Genomic DNA, 8,679 nt, shown 5'->3' on the forward strand with positions numbered 1-8,679 from the left:
AAAGCCAGATTAATGAAAACTATTTCTTAAGCGAGCGACCACCTGACATAAACAACTGTGTATGATAAAAGGCAAAGTATTCCGAACATTAATTCCGAAGCGTCTTTATGATTGCCAATCATGTCTATGTTTTAAGGCACCTGTATTGTAGACAAAATAAACAAGATACTGCAATATTTTATCGTCCAAAAGACTTGACTTATTGCTACAGAAATGTACCAGTCAAATTGTCTGTCGAACGGTTCATTTGTCGGCCCGATCGTCCGATTGAAATTAATTTATTCGGTCAATTTGAAGTTTTATCAGACAAAATCCTAAGGGCCGATCCAATCTGAAACACTGAGTAAAAAACGAATACACTTTGGGTTTTGTTAATACTGTATCTATTTTCATAATCTACAAAAAGTGATATTCTGACATAATTTTCACACTTTTAAGGGGTAATTGTCATCATTGTGTTTAAATAATGATAATTTTGTGTGTTAGCAAATATTAAACAAGGAAAACTCAAATTTAATTTGAAATCAATTTGCTTCAGGAAAACGACGTTTACCGTTTAGACGTAATCAGTAAATTACGTCTTACTTCTAATTATTTGGACTAGTCATGTACAGTGAGGTTGTCAGTTCGGAATCACTAACGACATTATCATTGTATAAAAATGACAATTTAATTTACTTTTTTTCTTTCCAGTGTAATAGAGGAAAATTCTGTCTTAGCCTGTAAACAGTCAGATAAAGAGTGGGCATGCCCGGCTCCACAATGCAGACGCATCTTAAGCAGAAAACAGACATTAAAATCACATCTATTGTCTGTGCACAACATCAGCTGTAAGTATGAAGTTAAAAATATGTTATATACACTTTATAGCATGATTCAAATGTACAGAAAACATTCACATTAAACCACTGCATCCCATCTGCAGCTGGGGTGGCAAAAGGAAATGTCCAAGTTGTCAGATATTCAGTATGTAACATCATCTGCTTATCTACAACCAAGTTTGTTAAAGTCATGACCCTCTTACCTGCAATTGCCCTGGTCCACAGGTTGATTGCACGTGGCTATGATATAAATTAGTGAAAACATCTTTTTGATTGATAAATAATCATATTATAACGAACAATCATCTTTTCAAAAAAAAATCACTATTAAATATACATGTTTACATAACAAGGTATCAAGAGATCGTGAAAATCGCTGCTCAATTGATGAAGTTATGGCTGTTCAAAGTGATGCTCCCCGTTTTCGGGTGATTTTGAGTTGGATACTTTGTTATATTTATATTTGATAGTGATTTTTTTTTTCCAGAAAAGTTGATTTTTCTTTTAAATATGATTATTTATCAATCAAAATGATACTTTCACTAATTAATATCATAGCCACACGCTAACCACCTGTGCCCCGCCCTAGAGGCTTATAAATTTTACAATGATCTATATAACCTGCAATAAGAGTCTTTTAAAGCACAGTGGTTGTGACGTTTTTTGGTATCATTCGACAGGGAATTCCTGAAACTTAACAAAAATGACGCATAGTTTGATATCAATTTCACACTGGAGGATAAATATGATACATAAATTAATGATAGGCAAGAACATCTTTCAAATAAGACATCTAAAGCTATAATTTATGTACACGATATGTATCAAACCATGCATTGACATAATCACTTATGAACAGTATGACACTTTATTATACACTTCTTTTCTTATTAGATGAGGTACCTGTCAAGCGATACAAACTGTATGACTACGATTCTTCAGTTCCTGTTCCAAGGCGTACACATTTCAGGTATTTTTTATACTCTATTTAAAACACCTCTTACTTGTTTTAGTTATGAAAAAACTACAGAAACAAAAAAAGAACTTAATTTTATTAAATTCTATTTGCATAGATTATAGCAACGGTAATAAAAGAAAAACAGAAAACCGCAGACTTGGCTTTATAAAGTCAATAGCTCAGCCCTAAGCTATGCCCAAAATCCAGAAGGGTTAGGCATTGTTTTTCACTGAGCTCTCAAATTCTGTTCGTAAGAAGCTCTGAAAAGTTTAACACTTACTCATGTGCTTTTGCAGATTCAAAACAAGACAGGTAGTTTCATCTCACCTGAGCTTTTCTGGGTGTGAACTATTGCAAACACTATCCATCTTAAAAATGCCTGTCTGTCAGTTATCTGTTCACCTTTACACCAACTTCTCTTCAGGAACCATATGCTTGATCTGAATAGAACTTGAACAGACTTCTTAATCCATATATATGGGTAAAAATATAGCAACAAAAATTGTTGCTAAAAAAAATGTAAATTGAATAGCACCATTGTTGGGGCTTTTTTCCCTCTCTGTCACTAGCCTGTCAAATGCCACTTCCCCTGAGAGAAAAGCCCCTCAGATAATCCCTGTACACAAAGTCCTTAAGACATGCAGAATTTGCTTAAACTTTGACTTTACCATAGATATTTTATTCCTCATTTGGCTAAAATACAGAGACATTTCTTTCCTCGAAGTAAAAGGTCAGGCCCCTGCCCCTCATGGAAAAAAAGGGTCAATTCTTTTATGCCCCCGGTAGTATGGCATATAGCAGTTGAACTGTCCCTCAGTCAGTCCGTCCGTCGGAAAACTTTATTGGCCATAACTTTTGTAATATCGAAGATAGCAACTTGATATTTGGCATTTATGTATATCTCATGGAGCTGCACATTTTCAGTGGTGAAAATTCAAGGTCATCCTTAAAGGTCAAAGGTCAAAAAAACAAATCCAAGGGAAGTAACAAGCTTTAAATGGAAATAATTTCTATTTATCATTTGGCGGGTACAGATGATTTTTACAAGGAGAGTAATATTTTTATGCCCCCGAAAGAGGGCATTTAGTATACCCCCAAAGAAGGGCATTATCACATATTGATCGCATTGTCCGTCTGTCTATCCGTCAGTCCGTCACACTTTGGGCTTAGGTTGGAAAAACTCTCATAACTTCTATGTCGCTTCAGATGTAATATTCATATTTGTTATGCATGTGTATATGGACAAGGCCTTTTGATATGCACACAAATTTTGACCCCCTTGACCTTGAACTAAGGCTCCGCGTTTAGGTTTTGAAAAATGCGTTTAGGCTTTAAAAATTGCTCATAACTTCTATCAAAGCGTTTATCAGGGGCATTTGTCATCAGAGTGCTTATGGAGACAGCTCTTGTTTCATAAGACATGATCCTTAAACTTGAACAATGATAATGTTGTTATTTGTTAACTCTTAACTCCTTAAGCCTTGGTGATGCTGTCATGTGTCTTAAGCAAATAAGTATAGCCAGATCAGTTGGTCTAAAGCAGCATTCTGATCAAAGTATACATTTCTTGCTATACACATCACAAGAGGAAAATTTCTTTGTGTCAATACAAAGACAATGAACATTCCATGTTTGTCTTTCCATATTTTGGCTAATATAATATGTTCATGGGGTTATATTATTTTTAATTGAATGTTCAGGGCTGATTGAGTTAAAACTTTTTAAACCTCTTTTTGGAGGGGGTGCAAGGGATGAGTTTCATGAATTGTAAATTAACTTCCAGCATTCTTATCTTTCAGACAAAAGAAACTCAATGTTAAAAAGGAGAGCCATGAGCAGGAATGTCAAGAGCATTGTGAGATTGAAGCCTCTTCATTGGAAAGTAGTGCAACTGCAGCCAGTAATGAAATGGGACCCTCTGAAGAAACATGTATTGATATGGACCTTTCGAGTGATACTTCCAGTGATCAATCTGATATATCATCTTCAGAGAGTTCTGAAAGTTCAGACTTAGAAACAGAGACTGCAAAAAGTGAAGCAAATGAACAAGCATCACAGGCGACAAAGTCTGCCCAATTATATGTTGTACAATCATCATCTGGTGAAATGTATTCATCAGACCTTTCAAAATATGATCATACCTTGGCAGTAGCTGCATTTATTTCACGTCACAATTTATCAGATACAGCTACAGAGCACTTAATAAAGTTAATTAACCTTCACATACCAAATAACAGCTTGCTAGAAAAAAAATCTTCAAAATTGAAAGAAAAATTATGATTTGATGCAGACTACATGAAGTACTATTTCTTTTGCAATGTCTGTAAGAGTGTGTTTGAGGATAATGATGACCAGTGCTCAACCCCAAACTGCAATGGTATAAAATTATCTAAAAGAACACAGACCTTTTTCAGTAGTGGCAATATAGAAATACAGTTAAAGGAGATCCTCAACAGAAAAGGTATTCTGGACTCTATTCAAGAAGTTTATGATAGGGAAATGCCATTAACAATTACTGATGTAACTGATGGATCAGAATACAAGAAACTCTGTGAAGATGGGGGCTTTCTGAGTAATAGGAACAACATCAGCTTAACAATGTTTACAGATGGCATACCACTCTTTAAAAGTTCAGGTGTTTCCTTGTGGCCAGTATATCTCCTGATTAATGAAATTCCCAAGCACGAACGATTTCGAAAAAAGAATATGGTCCTTTGGGGTATGTGGCAAGGGTTAGGGAAGCCAAACATTACATTGTTCTTGAAACCTCTTGTTTCTGAACTCAATCACCTGTATTCAAACGGTTTCCAAATGAATGTCGGAACAGAAGAGATAAATTGCAAGGCTCAGTTGATAGTTGGAACAATGGACTTGCAAGCTAGAGCTGCAGTTTTGCATATGACACAACACAATGGCGAATATGCTTGTGTCTATTGTATGCATTCAGGAAAAGTTGTCAAAAGCGGCAAAGGTCATTGTCGTTCTTTCCCTTACACAAAAGAGCCTCTGTTGTACAGAACAGCTGAAAGAATTTAAGCAGATGGTAAAAAAGCACAAACAGACAGGAAAACAGTAAATGGTTTCACTGGTGAAAGTGTCCTGAACTATCTTCCAAACTTCTCTATAGATAACAACATTGTTATTGACTACATGCATGGCTCACTTCTAGGGATATCAAAAAAGTTTCTTTCTCTCTGGTTTGATACCATGAATATGGATAAACCATACTACATTGGTGGTAAAATTAAGGAAGTTGACAAGATGATGAAGATGGTGACACCTCCCTATGTTATAAAGAGACTACCGAGAAAGCTGTCTAACACACTGCAACACTGGAAAGCCTCTGAACTCCGTTCCTGGTTGCTTTTCTACTCCCTTCCAGTCCTGAATGGGATACTTCCAGAAACCTACCTCAAACACTTTAGCCTCATTGTGGAAGCCATTTACATTTTACTAGGTGAAGGAATCACAAATGAAGATATTGAAAGAGCAGATCACCTGTTGAATGTCTTCGTGAAAACTGTAGATACACTATATGACAGCAGTGTTCTTGGGCTGAACATTCACAATCTGCTGCACCTGTGTGATTGTGTGCGAAAATGGGGACCTTTGTGGGCTTGGTCCTGTTTTTCCTTTGAGTCATTCAATGGAGAGATCAAGAAAACCATCCATGGAACAGGCAGCGTTTGCAAACAAGTGTTTTGTGCTCTTCAATCTCAAAAGAGAGTGGAGAACATTTCTACTTTGCCAGTGTCAGACAAAGTCAAGACATTTGTGGAGGACTTGCACCATGGAAAGTCTGTAACAGACAATGCACTGTCTGCTGTCCAGTGCTCTGTTAACAAAGCATCAGCATTGCCAGATAACTTTCAGTTCCACGATAAAGTAAAGTTGAAACTTCACAACATTGTCAAAAGTGATAGCCCATCCATGTTCTTGAGGACCAATAAAATATTCCGTTGTGGATTGTCTGTGTACAGTAAACTTTGCTCAAAAGTCAGAAAAAGAAATTCATATACCTGGGCAGTTACATCTACTGCAGATGACTTAGAAGATGGAAGCATTCTCGAAATAGAGTATTTTCTTGTGCATAAGCGTACCATGCAGGTATTCGCAGTAGGGAAAAAACTGAAAACAGTCGGTGGTGTTTTACCTGGAAATGCTCCTCACATTCAAAGAGTACAGTACTCAAGGTATGTTAATAAGCTGCATCCAACTACTGTTCTAGTGTAAACATGCTCTTATATGAATAAAGACCTATAATGTTGCAGTTTGATATATGGAGGAATTTACTGGTTTCAGATCTAAATCTGACAATCTTAGAACTAAATCTTACCTAGTGATCTCTTTCACTGATATTCAAAACCAAAAACAGAGAGGCTAAGAGATTTAGTTTGATCATTAGGGTGTTGCTTAAATGTTTGTTTCTGTGTATTCCCTCCATCCTATTACCTTATGTAATCTAGCTTGAATTGCTTTCAAATTTTAAAACTGCCATTTATAAAAATACATCTTTAACTCAAAGAGGAGTTTTAAAACTGATTTCTCTGACATTAAAATTTGAGCTTAGCCCAGAAAAGTGTGAGAAAATCGTATACCTTATAATCTTAATTAGCTATAAAATGTACACCTCATAATATTAATTAGCTAAAATGTAAAAAATAATAATGCAGTTTTCACATTATTTTGTTATGAAACGAAGAAAAAGTGTTTATTCTTTGGGATACACATAGGCAAATTAAGTAAACCCTTATTAGACAGCTCTTGAGGAGCTGTTTAATCAGGGTGGACTTAATTTGCGAATAAAAACTGAAGGCATCACCAGAGCTTTGTGAGTTAATATAGGAAAAAAACATATGTTTATATTATCTGATGTTTATGTGTTTCTTCTTTGCTTCCAGCAATGAAGTCACTTTAATGCCAGTATCAACTCTACAAGATGTGATCATCAGCTTTGAGTTAAACGGACTAAAATATGCATCAAGATTTCCAAACTCAGTGGAAAGGGACTGATTGAACACCCCGTATCTGAGAATGACATAAATATTCAGTTGACTTTTTAGTGAAAATCTTTGGTCTCAATGCATCAGATATATTTTTTCAATTCCTCCTTAACTCATTTAGCCAAGAATATTCAGTTGCATGGATACTTTTATTACTGTGTAGCTAAAATTACAAAATAAATGGGTCAATGTACATTAATTTCAAGGCGGAATGAGTTAAGGAATAGCCCGCCCTTACTATCTAAAATAACTAATTATATTAATTGCATATTCTTTTTAATACAAAATATGTAATGCAAATAAATTCATACATGTATTAAATTACAAATACATTTCAGAAAACCAGCAAAAAAAATCTAAGTTATTTTCCGTTGATTTCCATCCAAGTAAATGTATATGTTATTTTCCATAACGATTTCCGTTGAAAAAATGGCTAAGTCCAACTTTCCATGGTGTTTTCCATACATTCCGTGGAAATGCATGGAATTTTAGTCGAGATTCCGTGGAATTCCGTGGAATTCCATAACAGCTTCAGATGGAAAATTGGCAAGTGGATGGAATTCCATCAAATTCCATGGATTTCCATCGATTTCCGTAGAATTCCGTAATATTTTCTACGGAATTCCATAGAATTCCATAGAAAAGTGCTAATGACTATGGCAGATCTACAGACGGGTATTCACAATAGCCAAATCCAGTAGAAACCAGAAGAGGTACCGCCACCATTTCTTCGTATTCCGGCCTGATGGGTACTTGGCACGCAGCTGGACACCTCCCATAGACCTGTTGTAGGCTGCAACTGAGTGGCGCTGTTGAAGCTGGAGGATGTTCAGGCCAAATCGACAGGTTGCATTACAAATCTCGGTGGGGTCACTTAGGCTGGACAAATGGTGCACAGGCTTGCGGTCCATCAAGACAGAGGCCGTGATGTTGCTGTCCCCAAACTGCAAGACTTGCGAGTCACCTTCTTCAGCTGTTGGGGAAATCCCTTCCGATTGCACCTCACTGTGCCACATGAATACAGTCCAGTTTAGAGAAGGGATTTCACCAGAGGAAGTCCAGTGAAGAAATTGTCAAAGAAGACCCATCTGAAGGTATTTCTGATTAATCGTGTGAGTCTCATGACAACATTGTAGGCCAGTCCATGCTCCACATTATCACGGTCACGTCCCAGGTAAACTTCAAAATTAGCAAGGTATCCTGATCTGGAATCGCAAAGCATCCAGCACTTGATACCACGCTTGATTGGTTTCGCAGGCATGTATTGTCGAAAGGATAAGCGGCCCGTGTATCCGATCATCGCTTCATCCACTGCCACATCTCTAGACTAAAAATACGAGTTCCTGAATGTCTGAAGCAGAGTGTCTATCACCTGGCGGATCTTGAATAGCCGGTCATAGTTGTCAGATCCTCTGGGTGGCTCAAGGCTCCGGTCTGATGCGTGAAAGTACCGGAGGATCTTGCAGTACCGGTTCTGTGTCATGGTCATCTGCACTCCTCGCAGTCCAAAAAACATGTCGCTGGACCAGTACATATCTGTTGTTGGCATCTGCACAATCCCCATCAGAATGTTAATGCCGAGGAAGGCCCGCATCTCTGTCTCTGTTACTTCAGCCCAGGAGCTGTCCAGACCATCCCTTGCCATGCAGAAGGTTGCATAGGCGTTGGTATGAACAACAAGCAGCTGGAGCAGAGTCAGTGGAAAGAGGATGAAAAAGTAGTCAAGTGGTGTGCCTGTCGCCCGGTCCACCTGCCCTCCAGCTGAGGCCCCGACTGTTCTGTGAACTCACGCATCTGTAAGCAAAAAAATATAACTAAATATTTTATAAAGCTCACCTATTTACTGGACATACTTTGATTGATTGACACACACAAAAGTCAGCATAAAAGCTGAAAA

General features: G+C 37.3%; 1 protein-coding gene across 1 annotated transcript; it reads left to right on the plus strand.

The window, feature by feature from the left end:
• Positions 1-575: 575 nt before the first annotated feature.
• Positions 576-7,122, plus strand: LOC127850098 (uncharacterized). Its single transcript, XM_052382873.1, has 4 exons — positions 576-830; positions 1,716-1,791; positions 3,579-5,972; positions 6,681-7,122. The coding sequence occupies exons 3-4, from the start codon at positions 4,930-4,932 to the stop codon at positions 6,790-6,792; spliced, it is 1,155 nt and encodes a 384-aa protein (XP_052238833.1). The 5' UTR covers positions 576-830; positions 1,716-1,791; positions 3,579-4,929; the 3' UTR covers positions 6,793-7,122.
• The last annotated feature ends 1,557 nt before the right edge of the window (positions 7,123-8,679 follow it).

The sequence above is a fragment of the Dreissena polymorpha genome, chromosome 11, assembly GCF_020536995.1.
Source record: "Dreissena polymorpha isolate Duluth1 chromosome 11, UMN_Dpol_1.0, whole genome shotgun sequence".
NCBI classification, from domain to species: Eukaryota; Metazoa; Mollusca; class Bivalvia; order Myida; family Dreissenidae; genus Dreissena; species Dreissena polymorpha.

Coding starts and splice junctions, on each gene's coding strand:
- LOC127850098 (XM_052382873.1), top strand. CDS start 4,930: ATGCATGGCTCACTTCTAGGGATATCAAAAAAGTTTCTTTCTCTCTGG. Junction 5,973..6,680: donor CAAAGAGTACAGTACTCAAG/GTATGTTAATAA, acceptor CTTTGCTTCCAG/CAATGAAGTCACTTTAATGC.